This window comes from Agelaius phoeniceus, chromosome 26 (assembly GCF_051311805.1).
Source record: "Agelaius phoeniceus isolate bAgePho1 chromosome 26, bAgePho1.hap1, whole genome shotgun sequence".
Lineage (NCBI taxonomy): Eukaryota > Metazoa > Chordata > Aves > Passeriformes > Icteridae > Agelaius > Agelaius phoeniceus.
In genome coordinates this window covers 702,847-720,964 of record NC_135290.1, presented here as the reverse complement: position 1 = coordinate 720,964, position 18,118 = coordinate 702,847, and the positions used below count along the sequence as shown (strand labels likewise).

Sequence of the window (18,118 nt, the reverse complement as noted above, 5' to 3'; positions counted from 1 at the left end):
TTTTTCCCCTCGTGGTTTGGGAGCAACGGGGAGTCAAAAATGCCCTGAAATCTCAGGTTTTGGGGAAAAAAATTGAAAAAAAATGAGAGGCAAATTAACAGCGACTGTGATGGCCCAAATCGGGAAAATCACTTTTAAAAATATTTTTATTTTTATTTTATTTTCTCCAGGCTGTGGGCAGCACTTTTCCCTTCACCCAACATTTACGAGGCCAGAGAACCACTGGAAATAAATCGATTTATCCTCAGGGGTTGGGAGCATCAGAGATTCCAAAAAAACCACTCCAAAATCTCAGGTTTTGGGGGAAAAAATTGAAAAAAATGAGAGGCAAATGGAGCCCAGCTGCTACAGCCCAAATCCAGGAAAATCACTTTTAATTTTATTTAAATTTTATTTTATATTCCCCGGATCATGGGCAGCACTTTTCCCTTCACCCAGCATTCACGAGGCCGCAGGACCCCTGGAAATAAATCGATTTATCCTCAGGGGTTGGGAGCACCAGAGAGTAAAAAAACACTCAAAAATCTCAGGTTTTGGGGAAAAAAATTGAAAAAAAATGAGAGGGAAATGGAGCCCAGCTGTTACAGCCCAAATCAGGAAAATCACTTTTAAAAATATTTTTATTTTTATTTTATTTTCTCCAGACTGTGGGCAGCACTTTTCCCTTCACCCAACATTTACGAGGCCAGAGAACCACTGGAAATAAATCGATTTATTCCGGATTTAGGATCACCAGATAGTAAAAGAAAACACTCCAAAATCTCAGGTTTTGGGGAAAAAAAATTGAAAAAAATGCGAGGGAAATGGAGCCCAGCTGTTACAGCCCAAATCAGGAAAATCACTTTTTAAAATATTTTTATTTTTATTTTATTTTCTCCAGACTGTGGGCAGCACTTTTCCCTTCACCCAGCATTTACGAGGCTGCAGAACCCCTGGAAATAAATCGATTTATCCTCAGGGTTTGGGAGCACCAGAGAGCAAAAAAACCACTCCAAAATCTCAGCTTTTGGGGAAAAAAAATTGAAAAAAATGCGAGGCAAATTAACGGCGACTGTGATGGCCCAAATCAGGAAAATCACTTTTTAAATATATTTTAATTTTTATTTTATTTTCTCCAGGCTATGGGCAGCACTTTTCCCTTCACCCAGCATTTACGAGGCTGCAGAACCACTGGAAATAAATCGATTTATTCCGGATTTAGGAGCACCGGGGAGTTAAAAACCTCCCCGAAACTTCAAATTTTGGGGGGAAAAAATGGAAAAAAATAAACGAGCGAGGCGGGGGCGGCCTTGGCCACGGGGTCCCTTTTTTCCCCTTTTTTCCCCCCTTTTTCCCCCCCTTTTTTTTTTCTTTATTTTCCCCTCTTTTTTTTCCTTTTTTTTCCCATTCTTTTCCATTTTTTCCCCTTTTTCTTCCTTCCCCCCCCTTTTTTTCCCCTTTTTTCCTCTTTTTTTTTTCCTTTTTTCGCTTTTTTTTTCCTTTTTTCCCCCCGTTTTTTTCTTTTTTTCTCCCTGTTTTTTTTCCTTTTTCCCCCTTTTTTCCCCCTTTTCCCCCCCTTTTTTATCCTTTTTTCCCCCTGTTTTTTTTTCTTTTTTCCCCTTTTTTCCCCTTTTTTCCCCTTTTCCCCCCCTTTTTTTTTCCCTTTTCTCCCCCCTTTTTTTTCCTTCTTCACCCATTTTTTCCCCATTTTTCCCCCCTTTTCCCCCATTTTTTCCCCATTTTCCCCTTTTCTCCCCCCTTTTTTTTCCCCCTTTTTTCCCCATTTTCCCCCCATTTTTTCCCCTTTCCCCCCCTTTTTTTCCCCCTTTTTCCCCCCATTTTCCCCCTTCCCCCCCTTTTTTTTCCCCCATTTTCCCCCTTTTTCCCCCCCCTTTTTTTTCCCTTTTTTCCCCCTTTTTCCCCTTTCCCCCCCCTTTTTTCCCCCATTTTTTCCCCTTTCCCCCCCCTTTTTTTCCCCTTTTTCCCCCTTTCCCCCCCCTTTTTTTCCCCATTTTTCCCCATTTTCCCCCCATTTTTCCCCATTTTTCCCCCTTTTTCCCCCTCTCCCCGGGCAATAAACCCGCGGCTATAAACCCAAAGCCTCCCGATGTAAATTCGATTAAACTCCCGCAGCCTCCCGAGTTCGGGGCATCCCTGAACAAATCTCGGCCTTTTCGGGCCTCCTAAACTCCGGGCAAAGCTCCCGAATTTCAGCCGCGCCCAGGGGAATTTTCCCGGCTTTTGTCCCTCCCCGGGGCCATTTCCGAGTTTTGAATTTATTTCTCCCAAAATCGCGGCCCGAGGAAGGCGCTGGGGCCGCTTTGGGTTGAAATGTTTGAAATTTTGTTGACGGGAATATTTGAAATTTTGTGTTGTTTTTTTTTGGCGTGTTGGGCATCCTTCCTCCCGCGCCGGAGGGTTCATTATTTATCATTATTTAGAATTATTTAGAATTATTTATCATTATTTATCATTATTTATAATGATAAATAATTATTTATAATTATTTAGAATTATTTGGAATTATTCAGAATTATTCAGAATTATTTAGAATTAGTCAGAATTATTTATAATTATTCAGAATTATTTAGAATTAATTATTTAAAATTATTTAGAATTATTTAGAATTAGTTATTTAGAAATATTTAGAATTAGTTATTTAGAAATATTTAGAATTATTTAGAATTATTTAGAGTTAATTATTTAGAATTATTTGGAATTATTCAGAATTATTTAGAATTAATTATTTGGAATTATTCAGAATTATTTAGAATTAATTATTTAGAATTATTCAGAATTATTTGGAATTATTTAGAATTATTTAGAATTATTTAGAATTAATTATTTAGAATTATTTGCAATTATTTAGAATTATTTGGAATTATTCAGAATTATTTAGAATTATTTAGAATTATTTAGAATTATTTAGAATTAATTATTTAGAATTATTTGGAATTATTCAGAATTATTTAGAATTAATTGTTTAGAATTATTCAGAATTATTTGGAATTATTCAGAATTATTTAGAATTAATGATTCAGAATTATTTAGAATTATTCAGAACTATTTAGAATTATTCAGAATTATTCAGAATTATTTAGAATTAATTATTTAGAATTATTTAGAATTATTTGGAATAATTTAGAATTATTTAGAATTATTCAGAATTATTTAGAATTAATTATTTATAATTATTTGGAATTATTTGGAATTATTTAGAATTATTTAAAATTATTTAGAATTCATTATTTATAATTATTTTTACCGCCCTCCCCAGCGCTCCGGGCGCGGTTTTGCTCCCCCAAAAATGCGAATTTTTGCTCTTTTTTACCTCGCTGTGCGGCCATGAGGAAATCGCGGCCGGGAGGGGGCTGGCGGCCGTTTGTGTTTATTTATTTTTTATATTTATTTATTATTTTTTTCCCCCTGTGGTCCCGCGGAGCCCGGAATGAAGAAACGCCTTTTATCTCTATTCCCCTGCGCTCCTCAGTGAAGGCGGAGCCCTTTGGGCGCGTCGGCACCGAAAAGAAAGAAATAAATAAATATAAAAAAAAATCAATTCCAAAAAATCCCAAATCCCACCCCCGTCCCCTCCCCTCGGAGCCCTCCCCGCGGGCTGGGCGAGAGAGGGAGGAGAAAAAGCGGAAAAAATCCGAATATTCCCAATATCATCCAAATAAATACCCGCCTTGAGCTCCGCTTTGCTGCGCTGAGAGACGCGCCTCAATTTTCCATTTATTTATTTATTTTTATTTAATTATTTTTTATTTATTTATTTTTTATTTATTTATTTATTTATTTATTTGTTGTCGCTGCTGTTGCGGCGCTCCCGACGCGAACCAGCGCGGAAAGCGGGGGCGGCTGCCGGCGGCGCGCAGCCCCCGCGGTCCCGGCCGTGATTTACGCGCAGCCCCCGCGGCCCCGGCCGTGATTTACGCGCAGCCCCCGCGGTCCCGGCCGTGATTTACGCGCAGCCCCCGCGGCCCCGGTGATTTACGCGCAGCCCGGGCGCTTTATCAGGCGCGGGGAGCGAACTTTGGGCGCTCATTGCAGCGGCAGCGGCGCCGCGCAGCCCCCGCGGCGGCGCCTCCCGGGCCGGGCACGGGGAAGGAGCGCGGAGCTGCGGCCGCCGCTCGCCCTCCGCAGCCCCGCGCTTCCTTTCGTTCCTGAATTCTTTATTTCTCCAGTTTTTATTTCTCCATTTTGTTATTTTTCTTTTTTTTTTTATTTCTCAATTTTTTATTTCTCCATTTTTTTATTTCTCCATTTTTTTTATTTCTCCATTTTTTTATTTCTCCATTTTTTTTATCTCTCCATTTTTTATTTCTCCATTTTTTTATTTCTCCATTTTTTTTTAATTTCTCCATTTTTTTATTTCTCCCTTTTTTAATTTCTCTTTTTTTTATTATTTTTCAATTTTTTTATTTCTCAATTTTTTTATTTTTTCCGTTTTTTATTTGTCCGTTCTTTTATTTTTCATTTCTTCTAAAATAATTTTTTAAAATATATGTTTTAATTTTTTTCCCTTTAATTTTTTTTTCCCTTTAATTTTTCTTTTCCCTTTAATTTTTCTTTTCCCTTTAATTTTTTTTCCCTCTAATTTTTTTCCCTTTAATTCTTTTCCCTTTAATTTTTTTCCCTTTAATTTTTTTTTCCCTTTAATTTCTTCTTTTCCCTTTCATTTTTTCTTTTCCCTTTCATTTTTTCTTTTCATTTTATGGTTTCTTCTTTTATAATTTTATGGGGTGTTTTTATTTTAGGGTTTCCTGTCTTTTAATTCTAGGGTTTCTTTTCTTCTAATTCTAGCGTCTGTTTTTTTTTTTTTTTTTTAATTTAGGGTCTGTGTTGTTTCTTTTTTTTTTTTAATTTTATGGTTTCTTTTCTTTTCATTTTAGGGTCTATTTTTTTTTTTAATTTTAGGGTCTATTTTTTTTTAATTTTATGGTTCATTTTCTTTTAATTTTATGATTTCTTTTCTTTTAAATTTCCGTTTTCTTTCCTTTTAAATTTACGGTTTCTTTTCTTTTCATTTTATGATTTCTTTTCTTTCAAATTTACGATTTCTTTTCTTTTAAATTTACGGTTTCTTTCCTTTAAGCGTTAGGGTTCCTTTCCTTTAAATTTTAGGGTTTCTTTCCTCAATTTTAGGATTTCTTTTCTTTTCATCTTATGGTTTCTTTTAATTTTAGGATTTCTTTTCTTTTAATGTTATGCTTTCTTTTAATTCTAGGATTTCTTTTCTTTTAATGTTATGTTTTCTTTTAATTTTAGGATTTCTTGTCTTTTAATTTTATGTTTTCTTTAAATTTTAGGATTTCTTGTCTTTTAATTTTATGTATTCTTTAAATTTTACGCTTTCTTTTCTTTGAATTTTAAGAGTTTTTCACTTCAATTTTAGTGGTTTTTTACATACATATATTTATTTTTTTTTTAATTTTAAGCCGTTTTTCCCCATTTTTCCCCCCCTATTTCCAATTTTCCCCCCCAGCGCCGCCCCGCGCTCCGTACGATGCCTCACAATGTCCATCTCTGGCACCCTCAGCAATTATTATGTCGACTCCATCATAAACCACGAGAGCGACGATTCCCCCTCCCCTAAATTCGCCCCGGCTCCGTTCGCCGCCCCCCGAGCCCCCGGCGAGCCCCTCGAGTTCCCCTCGTGCAGTTTCCAACCCAAACCGGCCCCGTTCGGGCCCTCCTGGGCCCCGCTCGCCGCCCCCGCCGCCTTCCCCGCCTTCCTCCCGCAGCCCTGGCTGGAGCCCGGGCCCGGCTCCGCTAAACCCGAGCCGCCGCTAGGCCGAGCTTTGGACGGGCCTAAGGGCGGCTTCGCCTTGGAGCAGCCCAGGGAAGCGCCGGGCGTCGCCGCCGGCCAAAGGCGAGGAGGCTTCGAGGATCATAAAGTTGGCGAAGGAAGCGAGGACAAAGAGGGCCGAGATCAAAGTAAGTGATAAAAGTGAGGGAGCGGCGCAATAAAAGTGGAAATAAATAATAAAAAAATAAAAGGGGGGTAATGGGGGGGGTGTGGGATGGGGGAAAGTTGAAAATGGGGGCTTGGGAGGGAGGGGAAGGAGAGGAAAAGCTCAGCTGGAGGGGAGGGGAGGGGCAGGGGGCAGAGGAGGGCGAGGAAATCGAAATAAAATCGGAATTTGGAGCCGCCCGCAGCGCGAGTGCGGAGAGGAGAGAGCGCGGGAGGGACCGAGGCGGCCGGCGGCGGAAAAGGCTGGAAAACGCAGGAAAATGCGGGAAAAGGGAGGAAAATGGGGAGGAAAATGGGAGAAAATGGGGAAAAAGGGGGAAAATGGGGGGAAAATTGGGAAAAAAGGGGGAAAATGGGGGAAAAAGGGGAGGAAAATGGGGAAAAAGGGGAAAAAGGGGAGGAAAAAGGGAGGAATTTACGCGGTCGCGGGCGGAGGGGCAGCGGGCAGCGCGGAAACGCCGCGGGGGCGGAAAGAGAGAGAAAAAAGCGGAGAAAATGGGAAAAAAAGAGGAAAAATCCCTGGGAAAAAGTTCACGGAGGGGAGGGCGGAAAGTCCGCGGGGGCGGAAAGACAGAGAGAGAGAGAAAAGGGGGGAAAAAGAAAAAATTGACGGGAGAAAGTTCACGGAGCGGAGCGCGGGAACTCCGCGGGGGCGGAGAGAGAGAGCAAGAGAAAAGGGGGGAAAAAAGGGAAAAAAGAAAAATGACCGGAGAAAGTTCACGGAGGGGAGCGCGGAAAGTCCGCGGGGGAGGAAAGACAGAGAGAGAAAAGGGGGGAAAAAGGGAAAAAAGAAAAAATTGACGGGAAAAAGTTCACGGAGGGGAGCGCGGAAAGTCCGCGGGGGCGGAGAGGGAGAGAGAAAAAGCGGAAAATAAAAAAGGGGGGGAAAAAAAGGAAAAAAATCCCCAGGAAAAAGTTCCCCGGGAGGGAAGCGCGGAAACGGCGCGGGGGCGGAAAGCGAGAGGGAAAAATGGGGGAAAAATGGGGAAAAATGGGGAAAAAAGGGGAAAAATGGCCAGGGAAGTGTTGGCGGCGGAGGCTCCGCGCAGTTCGTTCATTTATTTGCGCCGTTAATTGTTTGCTCATTAGCGGGCACGAATATCTCAGAGCCGCGCTCCTTCCCTGCTTTAAAAAAAAATCCCAAAATACAAGCGGAGAAGGAGGGAGGGGGTGTCGGAGTTAATCAGCTTTTATATCGCTTTTATATCGCTTTTATATCGCTTTTATATCGGTTTTATATCGGTTTTATATCGGTTTTATATCGCTTTTATATCAGCTTTTATATCAGCTTTTATACCAGCTTTTATACCAGCTTTTATCTCTGTTTTATATCAGTTTTATATCAGTTTTATATCAGTTTTATATCAGTTTTATATCAGTTTTTATTCGTGGTTTAGTCCGACTGGGGAGACGCTGAGACTCCAGCCCGGGCTTTTTCCGCGGGCGCCTTTTTTCCGCTAGAAATGTTTGAAATATTTAAAATAATCCCGATCCTCGCTCCGGGGGGTGCTGGATGCCATTCACATTATTAAATTGTGATTTTTAATGATCATTTTTGCCTCGGAAGGGGGGAACGGCGGCGTTGTCACCTCCCGCTGGCACCTGGGGCTGCTCCAAGGTCACCCCGGGCTGCTTTTACCCTCCCGGCAAAGATTTTTTCCACAAAAAACCCGAATTTTCCCATTAAACCCCGAACTTTCCCATTAAAACCCCGATTTTTTTCCATTAAAACCCTGAACTTTCCCATTAAAACCCCGAACTTTCCCATTAAAACCCAAAATTTTTCCATTAAAACCCCGAATTTTCCCATTAAAACCCCGATTTTTTTCCATTAAAACCCCGAATTTTCCCATTAAACCCCTGAACTTTTCCATTAAAACCCCGATTTTTTCCCATTAAACCCCCGAGTTTTCCCATTAAACCCCCGAGTTTTCCCATTAAAACCCCGAATTTTCCCATTAAACCCCCAAGTTTTCCCATTAAGACCCCGAATTTTCCCACTAAAACCCCGAATTTTCCCATTAAACCCCCGAATGTTAACATTTAAACCCCGAATTTTCCCATTAAAACCCCGATTTTTTTCCCATTAAAACCCCGATTTTTTTCCCATTAAAACCCCGAATTTTCCCATTAAAAACCCGAATTTTCCCATTAAAAACCCCGAATTTTCCCATTTAAACCCCGATTTTTCCCATTAAGACCCTGAATTTTCCCATTAAAAACCCGATTTTTTTTCCATTAAAAACCCGGAATTTTCCCATTAAAAACTCGAATTTTTCCATTAAAACCCCGATTTTTTTCCATTAAAACCCCGAATTTTCCCAATAAAACCCCAAATTTTCCCATTAAGACCCCGAATTTTCCCATTAAAACCCCGATTGTTTTCCATTAAAACCCCGAATTTTCCCATTAAAACCCCGAATTTCTCCATTAAAACCCCGAATTTTCCCATTAAAAACCCGGAATTTTCCCATTAAAAACCCGGAATTTTCCCATTAAGACCCCGAATTTTCCCAGCCTGCCAAACCAGCAGCGCCCGGCCTGGTAGAAATTCCCATTTTTCCTCATTTTAAATGAACTTTTTCCCCTTTAAAAACACGGAATATTCTCTCCCCCGTCTCTGTTTCCTCCCGTTCTCTTGCGGGACGTCCCAGTGGCGCTGCTTTCTTTTTTTCCTGTTTGTCGTTGCTGTTTTAAATTTTAATTTATTTTCCTTTTCCCCTCTCAATGAACTCGCCAGAAGTTAAAAAAATCCCTTTTTCTGCTGTGCTGGGCAGGGATCCAGAACAAACCCCAGCCCAACGCCGGGCCAAACAAAACACCCGAAAATGGAACTTTTTGTCCCAAAATAACCGCGCTCAGCGTGGGCTGAGCGCTCCGTTTCCCTGCGGTTTTTTTATGCTTTCAATAATAATTTCAATAATCCCATTCCGGCCTGGCCTTCAGGGCTGTTTTGCAGCCAGCCCCGATTCTGATTTTCCCATTTATTTCCCTTTTTTTGTTGTTGTTTCTCCCCGATGAATCCATGCCTGGAAGTTCATTTATTTTACTGGATTTTAACCAAAAAAAAAAACAAAATAAAATAAATACCAGGGACCTCTCCCCATTCTCTTTCCTGCCCGGGGATTTGCGAGCAGCGAAGGCAGAAAATTCCATTTTAACGACCCCAAAATCGCCCCGACCCCGCCGGTCTGGAGCGCGGCCATTAAAGGACGGCGAGCGGGATTAACAATATCAATTATTAACAGCTTTCCTCCTCTTTAATTATTAATTCTGCTTATTAGCTCCACTCAATTCCGGCGGGGAAACGGCCCCGAGAAACTCGGAAGGGGCAGGACTCGCTCGGGAAGGTTCAGGGGTTGAGATTTTATGTATTTTTTTTTTTTTTAATTGGAAATTGTTCGATATATTGAATTTTCTCGTGTGGCGCGTGTGGGGCTGTTTCTGGCGGCGCAGGAATTTTCTGCGCGGGTTTTTGGCTCCGGAATTCCGGGCCAGAAAAGGGAATAAAAGGGAATAAAAGAAGGGAATAAAAGGGAATAAAAGAAGGGGATAAAAGGGAATAAAAGAAGGGAATAAAAGGGAATAAAAGAAGGGGATAAAAGGGAATTTGTGCCGTGGCCAGAGCCCCGCGCGTTCCTCCCCGCCCGTCGCCGATGTTTGCACGTGATTAGCGAAAATCCCAATATTTACCCTAAAACCGCTTCGCTTTCGGGTGCGATTTTCGCCGCCTCGGCCTCTGCCGGCGGGGCGGGTTTCGCTCCCAGCATTTCCCGCGTCCCTCCCCTCCCGACGCGGGAAAAAAATTCCCCAAAAATCCCGAAAAAATCGAATTTTTAATTCCACCATTCCCACGCAGCTTCTCCCACCCGCGAGCGTGGCAGGCAGGCTTTGATTTATTTCTCATTTCAATTATTTTTTTATATATTTATTTCTTTTTAATAGTATTTATTTACCTATTTATTTCTTTTTAATAGCATTTATTTATTTATTTATTTATTTATTTATTTATTTATTTATTTCCACGTCTTTATTTTCAAGTTTATTTCTTTTGTGGACTCGTTTCTTTTACTTTAAATGTTATTTGTTTTTTTCCTTAGTTACGGCATGATCTAATTAAAAAAAATAATTGCGATTTTTGTAAAAAAATATTTATTTATTTATTTATTTAACTTTTTTTTTATTATTATTTTTATTTTTATTTATTTGGGGTTTTTTTGGCTGCATTTCCAGCCCTGCCCAGGTCTCTGGCTCGGGCAGCAGCTCCCAGAAGGTGTTGGTGGCAGCCAGAGAGGGATTTTGGGCCAGATTGCGCCAAAAAATTTTTTTAAAAAATTTAAAAAAATTTAAATTAGCCAGGATTTATTCAGGAAAAGCCCCTCCAGATCCGCCCTCCCTGCGTGATGGGGCTGGGGGAGCAAACCCTGGGGAAATGGGGAGAAAAGGGAATTTTTGGGGTGGGTTTGTTTGTGGGGAATGTGGGGGAGCTGGGGCGGGGTGAGGCTCCAAAACCTGGAGAAATGAACCCAAAAACCCCGGGGAAAAGAACCCAAAAACCCCGGGGAAAAGGACCCAAAAACCCCGGGGAAAAGAACCCAAAAACCCCGGGGAAATGAACCCAAAAACCCCGGGGAAATTCACCCAAAAACCCCGGGAAAATGAACCCAAAAACCCCGGGGAAATGAACCCAAAAACCCGGGGGAAATGAACCCAAAAACCCCGGGGAAATGAACCCAAAAACCCCGGGGAAATGAACCCAAAACCTGGAGAAATGAACCCAAAAACCCGGGGGAAATGAACCCAAAAACCCCGGGGAAATGAACCTAAAAACCCCGGGGAAATGAACCCAAAAACCCCGGGGAAATGAACCCAAAACCTGGAGAAATGAACCCAAAAACCCGGGAGAAATGAACCCAAAAACCCCGGGGAAATGAACCCAAAAACCCCGGGGAAATGAACCCAAAACCTGGAGAAATGAACCCAAAAACCCCGGGGAAAAGAACCCAAAACCTGGAGAAATGAACCCAAAACCCCGGGGAAATGAACCCAAAAACCCCGGGGAAATTCACCCAAAACCTGGAGAAATGAACCCAAAAACCCCGGGGAAATGAACCCAAAACCTGGAGAAATTCACCCAAAAAGCCCGGGGTGCACCCCAAACCCACAGAAATTCACCCCAAACCCCTCGGGGTGCACCCAAAACCCAGAGGAATGAACTCAAAATCCACAGAAATTCACCCAAAAGCCTCTGGGGTGAGACCTCAAACACCTCGGGGATGCACCCAAATCCCCCAGGAATGCACCCAAAACCCCGAGGTGCACCCAAAAACCGGCAGAAATTCACCCAAAACTCACAAAAATTCACCCAAAACTCTCTGGGATGCACCCAAAACCTGCGGAAATTAATCTGAAAACTGCAGAACTTCACCCAAAAACCCACAGAACTTCACCCAAACCCCACAGAAATGAACCCAAAACCCACAGAAATGAACCCAAAACCTGCAGAACTTCACCCAAAACCCACAGAAATGAACCCAAAGCACTCGGGGTTCACCCCGAATTTGGGGTGCGGGCACAGGGCCCTCCCCCATCCCCCTGTGCCCCCAATCCCGACACCCCCAATTCCCCCCCCCCCGTGGCCCCACATCCCCTGAGTGGATTTGGGGGATTTTTTGGGATTTTTTGGGATTTTTTGGGATTTTTGGGGATTTTTTGGGATTTTTTCCAGTTATTTTTTGAGGGTTTTTGGGGTTTTTTAAGTGTTTTTATTTCTGGGGTTTTTTTGGGCCTAGGGTTTGGTTTTTGTTTGGTTTGGTTGGTTTCTGGTGGTTTGGGTTGGTTTGGGTTGGTTTGGGTTGGTTTGGGTTGGTTTAGGTTGATTTGGTGTGGTTGGGTTGGGTTGGTTTGATTTGATTTGGTTTGGTTGGTTTAGTTTGGTTTGGGTTTGGTTGGGTTGCGTTGCTTTAGGTTGGTTTGGGTTCGGTTGGTTTGGGTTGGTTTGGTTGGTTTGGGTTGGGTTGGGTTGGTTGGGTTCAGTTGGGTTTGGGTTGGGTTGGTTTGGTTTGGTTGGTTTGGGTTCGGTTTGGTTTGGGTTGGGTTTGGGTTGGGTTTGGGTTGGGTTTGGGTTGGTTGGGTTTGGGTTGGTTTGGGTTGGTTTGGTTGGTTTGGGTTGGGTTGGGTTGGTTTGGGTTGGTTTGGGTTGGTTTGGGTTGGTTTGGGCTGGTTTGGTTTGGTTTGGGGTTTTGGTTTTAGTTTGGGGTTTGTTTTTTTGTTTGGTTGGGGTTTGGTTGGGTTGGGTTGGTTTGGTTTGTTTTGATTTGGTTGGTTTGTTTTGGGTTGGGTTGTTTTGGTTACTTTGGGTTGTTTTGGGTTGGTTTGGGTTGTTTGGGTTGGTTTGGGTTGTTTTGGGTTGTTTGGGTTGTTTTGGGTTGTTTGGGTTGTTTGGGTGGGTTTGGGTTGTTTGGGTTGGTTTGGGTTGGTTTGGGTTGATTTAGTTTGGGTTGTTTGGGTTGTTTTGGGTTGTTTTGGGTTGTTTTGGGTGGGTTTAGTTTGATTTAGTTTAGGTTGGTTGGTTTGGGTTATTTTGCTTGCTTGCTTTCTTTTTTATTCTATTCCCTTTCATTTCATCTTTTTTATTTCACTCATTACCCCCACCACCCCCCACCACCTCCTTTAAAAACCCCCCAAACTCCCCAAAACTCTAATTCCTCCTTTCCCCGCCACTTTTTTGGGGGGAAATCTCCCCTTTTCCAGCCAACCCCGCCGCCAGCTGGCTGCAGGCGCGCTCCTCGCGCAAGAAGCGCTGCCCGTACAGCAAATTCCAGACGCTGGAGCTGGAGAAGGAATTCCTGTTCAACATGTACCTGAGCCGCGAGCGGCGGCACGAGGTGGCGCGGCTGCTCAACCTCAGCGAGCGCCAGGTCAAGATCTGGTTCCAGAACCGCCGCATGAAGATGAAGAAGATGAACAAGGAGCAGGGCAAGGAGTGACCGGGACAGGCAGTGCCCCCAAGATCGGAGATTTTCCTCCAAACTGCCCTGAAAGCGGCGCTGGATCCTTCCCCACGTTGGTCCAGCTGAAATTTTGGTTTTCTTCTTCTAAAAATCTCTTTTTCCGTCTTTTGGAGCAACTCAGCCCAAAGTGCAGAGCAAGTGGGGCGAGGAGTGACCAGGACAGGCAGCGCCACCCCAAGACCGGAGATTTTCCTCCAAACCGCCCCAAAAGCAGCGCTGGATCCTTCCCTGCACTGTTCCGGCTGAAATTTTGGTTTTCTTCTTTTAAAAAATCTCTTTATTCGTCTATTGGAGCAACTCAGCCCAAAGTGCGGAGCAAGGAGTGACCGGGACAGGCAGCGCCACCCCAAGACCGGTGATTTCCTCCAAACCGCCCCAAAAGCAGCGCTGGATCCTCCCCCGTGCTATTCAGGCTGAAATTTTGTTTTCTTCTTTTAAAAATCTCTTTTTCCATCTTTCGGAGCAACTCAGCCCAAAGTGCGGAGCGAGGAGTGACCGGGACAGGCAGCGCCACCCCAAGACTGGAGATTTTCCTCCAAACTGCCCCAAAAGCGGCGCTGGATCCTTCCCCACGTTGTTCCGGCTGAAATTTTGGTTTTCTTCTTTTAAAAAGTTTTGGTTTTCTTCTCTTTATTCATCTTTTGGAGCAACTCAGCCCAAAGTGCGGAGCAAGTGGGGCAAGGAGTGACGGGAGAGGCAGCGCCACCCCAAGACCGGAGATTTCCTCCAAACTGCCCCAAAAGCGGCGCTGGATCCTTCCCCCAGTCCCAGCTCGGTTGTTCCGGCTGAAATTTTGGTTTTCTTCTTTAAAAATCTCTTTTTCCGTCTTTTGGAGCAACTCAGCCCAAAGTGTGGAGGAAGGAGCGGCGGGACAGGCAGCGCCACCCCAAGATCGGAGATTTCCTCCAAACCGCCCCAAAAGCGGCGCTGGATCGTCCCCCAGTCCGTTGTTCCAGCTGAAATTTTGGTTTTCTTCTTTTAAAAAATCTCTTTATTCATCTGTTGGAGCAACTCAGCCCAAAGTGCGCAGCAAGCGGGGCAAGGAGTGACCAGGACAGGCAGCGCCACCCCAAGACCGGAGATTTTCCTCCAAACTGCCCCAAAAGCGGCGCTGGATCCTTCCCCCAGTCCCAGCTTGGCTGTTCCACCTGAAATTTTGGTTTTCTTCTTTTAAAAAATCTCTTTTTTTGTCTTTTGGAGCAACTCAGCCCAAAGTGCAGAGCAAGGAGTGACGGGAGAGGCAGCGCCACCCCAAGACCGGAGATTTTCCCCCAAACTGCCCCAAAAGCGGCGCCGGATCCTCCCCCGTGTTGTTCCAGCTGAAATTCGGGTTCTTTTGCTCTTTTCCTCTCTTTTCGCTTCAGCCCCGAGCGCGGCTCCTTTCGGGCCATGGAGTGACGGACACAGAGGCAGCGGCCCCAAAATCTCCGCGTTTTTCCCCAAAAGCAGCGCTGGATCCTCCCCCAGTCCCAGCTCGGCTGTTCCGGCTGAAATTTTGCTGATTTTAAAGATTTCAATCTCTTTTTGCCTTTTGGAGCAGCTCAACCCAAAGCGCGGCTCCTTTTGGGGCAGGGAGGATGGGACACAGAGGCAGAGCCCCCAAATCTCAGCGTTTTTGCCCCAAAAGCGGCGCCGGATCCTCCCCCCAGTCCCAGCTCGGCTGTTCCGGCTGAAATTTGCGTTATTTGAAATATTTTCCGTCTCTTTTCGCCTTCTGGGGGTGACTCAGCCCAAAGCGCGGCTCCGAGAGAGGCAAAAGAGGAGGAGGAAGCGGCAGCGCCCCCAAATCTCAGCGTTTTTGCCCCAAACTGCCCCAAAAGCGGCGCCGGATCCTCCCCCGACGCCTGTTCCAGCTGAAATTTCGATTATTTTCAGTTTTTCAGCCTCTCCCAGAGCACGGAGGCAAAAGGAGCCCAAAGCGCGGCTCCTTTGGGGGGTGAGGAGTGAAAGCGCAGAGGCAGCGCCCCCAAATCTCCGCGTTTTTCCCCCAAAAGCAGCGCAGGATCCTCGCCCGGCCCCAGCCCCGCTGTTCCAGACGCAATTCTCGTTGTTTTCCTCTTTAAAAATTCTCTTTTCGTCTTTTGGAGCAGCTCAGCCCAAAGCGCGGCTCCTTTTTGGGGCAGGGAGTGAGAGGAGCCAAGGGCAGCGCCCCCAAATCCCAGCGGTTTTGCCCCAAAAGCGGCGCCGGATCCTCCCCCAGTCCCAGCTCGGCTGTTCCAGCTGAAATTTTGCTGATTTTTAAATTTTTCAATCTCTTTTTGCCTTTTGGAGTAACTCAGCCCAAAGCGCGGCTCCTTTTGGGGCAGGGAGTGACGGGCACAGAGGCAGCGGCCCCAAAATCTCCGCGTTTTTCCCCAAAAGCGGCCCCAGGTCCTCCCCCAGTCCCAGCTTTGCCACTGTGCCTGAAATTTTGCTGATTTTCATTTTTTTAAACTCTTTTTCTTCTCCTGGCGCAACTCAGCCCAAAGCGCGGCTCCTTTTGGGGCAGGGAGTGAGAGGAGACAGAGGCAGAGCCCCCAAATCTCAGCGTTTTTGCCCCAAACCGCCCCAAAACCAGCGCCGGATCCTCCCCCGGTCCCAGCTCGGCTGTTCCGGCTGAAATTTTGGTTTTTTTAAAAATATTTAAATCTCTTTTCTCCTTTTGGTGCAACCAAGCCCAAAGCTCAGCTCCTTTTTGGGTTCATTTCCCTTTTCTTGTTTCATTTCCCTTTTTGGGGTTCCTTTCCCTTTCCTCGTTTCCTTTTCCTTTTTGGGGTTTTTTTCTCTTTCCTCGTTTCCTTTCCCTTTTTGGGGTTTATTTCCCTTTCCTTGTTTCCTTTTTGGGGCTCATTTCCCTTTCTTTCTTTCCTTTTCCTTTTTGGGGTTCATTTCCCTTTCCTTGTTTCATTTCACTTTTCGGGGCTCGTTTCCCTTTCCTTGTTTCCTTTTTGGGGCTCATTTCCCTTTTCTTGTTTCCTTTTCCTTTTTGGGCCTCATTTCCCTCTCCTTGTTTCCTTTTTGGGGCTCATTTCCCTTTCCTTGTTTCCTTTTTGGGGCTCATTTCCTTTTCCCTCTTTCCTTTTTGCCTTTTCCCCCCCCCTTTTTTCCCCTCCCCAGTGCCGGACCAACTTTTCCCCTTTTTAATTTCATTTTCCCCCCTAAAAATCAAAACAAACCCAAACCCCCGACCCCAACCGGGCCACCCCCAAACCTGGCCGTTCCCCCACAAACATTTTTGTGCTTTTTTCCCCCAAATCCCCGCACCCCGAACCCTCCCAGACGCTCCCGAGCTGCCCGAGCCCCCAGACGCTTTAATTAAACCCCCGCAAGTCAGACACATTCATTAAGGCCGCCTTTAATTACACCCAACAAATCATTCACAGCTCCGGCCCGCGCTCCCTCACAGCCCCGATTTGGGGTCCCCCCCTTTTTATTTTTTCCCATTTTTAGCTCTTTTTGCAATGCAGAATTTGAATTATTTGAATTGTTTGAATTATTCGAATTATTCGAATTATTTGAATTATTTGAATTATTCGAATTATTTGAATTATTCGAATTATTTGAATTATTTGAATTATTTAAATTGTTTGAATTATTTGGATTATTTGAATTATTTGAATTATTTGAATTGTTTGAATTATTTGGATTATTTGGATTATTTGAATTTTTCGGCGGGATTTGGATTCCGGCCGCGCTTTTGGGACTTGGAGGAAAAGTTTTTGGTTGTTTTTTTTTTTTTGGGGCAAAATCGCCTGGATTTGGGTGTTTTGTGTAAAAATTAAAAATAAAAAGAGAGGGAAGAAAGGGGGGAATGTGGGGCGCCCCCCGATCCGCGCTGTAAATGATCGAGGAGGGAAAGGAAAGGGCGGAAGAGCCCCCGGCAACTTCCCCCGAACTTTCCAGAGAGGAGGAAAACCGGGATTTTCCGGTTTAAAAATTAATTAAAAAACAGCAACAGCAAAAAGGAACAAAACAGACGAAAAAAGGAACAAAACAGACGAAAAAAAAGAAACAAAACAGACAAAAAAAAGGAACAAAACAGACAAAAAAAAGAAACAAAACAAAACAAAAAACCACAAAAAAATAATATTGAAAATAAACTACCTTAGTGGAGCTTTCAGGGAGGGCCCGGCCGTTGGTAGCGCTCGATATTTTTAATTTATTGAGGAATTTGGGGACTTTGTCCCGGAGCTGCTGCAGAGATGAAAGCGCCAACCCCAGCCCGGCTTTTTTTTTATTTTTTATTTTATTTTTTATTTTTTAATTCTTCTTTTCCAATCCCTGAACTCGCGTGGCCCCGAGGGGTTTTTGGTGGCTCCCAGCGCGGATTTCCCGAGGTTTCCTCATCCTCATCCTCTCCCCGCACAGCGAGGCCGATCCAGGGCGGGGTTTGGGGTCTTTTTTGGGGCTTTTTTTGGGGTGGGTTTGGGGTTCGGGGAGGGCAGGGAGGGGTTTAGGGCCGGGTTCCGTGTGGGTGTTCGTGTCCCGTGTTCGTGCTCGTGTTTCTGTCTGTGCTGTGGCTTTTTATTCCTATTTTTAATAATTTTTTTTGTAAATTTTTAAAAGAAAAAAAAAAGTTTTTGGAAGAGTTCTGCGGTTGGCTGGAAAAAAAAAAAAGGAAAAAAAAAGCGAAAAAAAAAATTATTAAAAAATCGAAATAAACTTCTCCAGTTGGCTCCGCGCGCGGAATTCGGGCTCTGAGGCTTTCGAGGGGTTCCGGGCTGGGGAGAGGGGGCGAAAAAAGCAGAAAAAAACCCCGAAATTTGTGCATTTTTTTTCCTGTTTTTTCCTGTTTTTTCCTGGTTTTTCCTGTTTTTTTCCTGTTTTTTTTCCTGTTTTTTTCCTGCTTTTTCCTGTTTTTTTTCCTGTTTTTTTCCCCTTTTTTCTGTTTTTTTTCCTGGTTTTTTTCTGGTTTTTTCCTAATTTTTCCTGTTTTTTTCTCTATTTCTTCCTTCCCCTCCCTCCGCCATCCCCAGATAAACCCCGCGGAGCTGCGCTGAAATTTCCTCCCCTCCAAAGCCTCTCAAAAAAGGTTAAAAAACCCCAAAAAAAACCCCCAAAAACTGAAATTATCTCCCCCATCCAAGGGAAAGCAGAGCCGAAGGGTTTGGGGCAATTCTCCCCAAATTTGTTTCATTTTTGGGGGTTTATTTTTGGGTTTTTTCTGGTG

The 18,118-nt window shown here is 44.1% G+C and overlaps 1 protein-coding gene across 1 annotated transcript; it reads left to right on the top strand.

Annotated features, from left to right (window-relative positions):
• The first annotated feature begins 5,498 nt into the window (after window positions 1-5,498).
• On the top strand, window positions 5,499-12,945 carry HOXB9 (homeobox B9). The gene is made up of 2 exons (XM_054653816.2): window positions 5,499-5,919; window positions 12,710-12,945. Exons 1-2 carry the CDS (start codon window positions 5,499-5,501, stop codon window positions 12,943-12,945), a joined length of 657 nt encoding a protein of 218 aa, XP_054509791.1.
• The last annotated feature ends 5,173 nt before the right edge of the window (window positions 12,946-18,118 follow it).